The 1,658-nt window shown below is 60.1% G+C and overlaps 1 protein-coding gene across 1 annotated transcript; it reads right to left on the bottom strand.

The window, feature by feature from the left end:
- Positions 1 to 945, bottom strand: LOC136460883 (uncharacterized). Its single transcript, XM_066460418.1, has one exon. It carries the CDS (start codon positions 943 to 945, stop codon positions 1 to 3), a length of 945 nt encoding a protein of 314 aa, XP_066316515.1.
- Between the last annotated feature and the right edge of the window lie 713 nt (positions 946 to 1,658).

The raw sequence follows: 1,658 nt of genomic DNA, 5'->3' as shown, positions 1-1,658 counted from the left end.
CTAATGGACTTGTGGTGTGCTATAAACGTGCATAAAAGCTGCTAATAAACCTAACATACCGCAGTCACTTGGTCTTGACCGTCCGTCGGGGCAGATGCAACTGAACACCAACGGGCCGCCGCCGCCGCCGCCAGAAGCCGTGGTCGTCCGGTTGTAGCTGCACCACCCGCCGGAGCTTTCGCACGGGCCACACTGCTCGTCGAAGCTCCTGTCCCAGCTCAACTCGAACCCGTTCTTGAGCACCCTGGCGTAGCTGGTGGACAGGTTGGACAAGCTCGGCACGTCGAACAGCGCCGCGTACACCGGCACGGTCACCGTGCCACGGCAGTACCTGGCGCACTCGCTTCCTCCCGGCAGCGCGGCAGCAGCGGTGGCGCTGGCGCCCCGGAAGACGTAAGATCTCTCCCCGTCCCCGGCCACGCCGCTGAGGCCGCAGCCTATCGGCGCGGAGCCGTCGAGGCACGCCGAGGGCGGGGCACCGTCGCCGCCGCCGCTGCCCGCGCAGCCGACGAGGAAGGTGAGGCTGGCGTCCGACGTGGTGAACTGCACCCCAGACCCCGGCGCGACCGTCACGTTGTGCGCGACGCTCGGGCAGTCGTACCCCGCGCGGGCGATGCCGGAGTCGACCACGAACATGGTGCGCGCCGGGTAGTTGATGGTGAGCACGGTGTTGTTGTTGGTGCTCAGACGGAGCACCGTCGTGTTGCCGTCCACGCAGTCGAGGCCCAGCCCGGGGTAGCCACAGAAGGCGGCGGCCGCGCCGCCGTCGGAGAGGAGATGGAACGGGTAGGTGATGTTGACCTTGCCGCACGTGACGGTAGCCGAGCACGAGGAGGAACCGGAGGACGGCGCCGCGGTTGGCGCAGCAGAGCACCCGCGCGGCGTGCCCAAGCCATGGATCAGGCAGGCTACAGCTACAAGAAAGAAGAAGCGACGACGCGTCATCACGAAGGAACAGAGTAGTTGTACACAGGTGAAAATGCGCGCGAGCTTATATAACCAGTTCCTATACAATCCCGGCCCGTCGCCACGTCGTGTGGACACGAGAGGTCCGGCTAGCCGATTCAGCGGCCACAGCTCAGCAGTACAACAGTACTCGTTCCGGAAGGCGTCCGGGATCACGTGAAGGAAGAACGAAGGTTAATTGACTTATGGACGGCGTCAAATGCCAAAGCCGTGCTTGCAGCAGTCTTTGTAATCGTGTTGAAATACGTTGAGAAGTAAGGAGATTCCAATCAAATGTTTTGACCAGCGTTTGTGATCGCTTTGTGATATACGATTAGTAACGCCGCTCGGTGAGTTGCATGCGTTCTCCTGCGGTCCTGCCATGGCATTTTGTGCCCAAGTCCAGCACTGACCGAAAGCTCCGATCCGGTCTGGGATCTCCGGATTCATATGATTGACTTTTTGTTTGGTTCCCCACGTAGAAGAAGTAATGCTATACAACACATGCGTGTTTCTTGTTTTGTTAGCACGTGGATTTCCTGTCCGTCGGATCCGTCCCGTGCGCTGCTGGTCGTTCGATGTCGCGCATATGGATGCGGTTTGTTTTGTTTCTCTGACCTGTGGACTCTGGATGTCGGCGCTACAGTTTGATTTTTTTGGGAGTCGCGCCCGATTTCATGGGGTCCGTCCCCTCCTCTTCTATTTCATTTCGG

The sequence above is a fragment of the Miscanthus floridulus genome, chromosome 6, assembly GCF_019320115.1.
Source record: "Miscanthus floridulus cultivar M001 chromosome 6, ASM1932011v1, whole genome shotgun sequence".
In the NCBI taxonomy this organism is placed as follows: domain Eukaryota; kingdom Viridiplantae; phylum Streptophyta; class Magnoliopsida; order Poales; family Poaceae; genus Miscanthus; species Miscanthus floridulus.
The sequence above is the reverse complement of the archived record's forward strand: the minus strand, read 5'-3'. Positions and strand labels throughout refer to the sequence as shown.

Bases quoted from the DNA above. Each gene is read 5' to 3' on its own strand.
- LOC136460883 (XM_066460418.1), bottom strand. From the start codon at position 945: ATGACGCGTCGTCGCTTCTTCTTTCTTGTAGCTGTAGCCTGCCTGATC.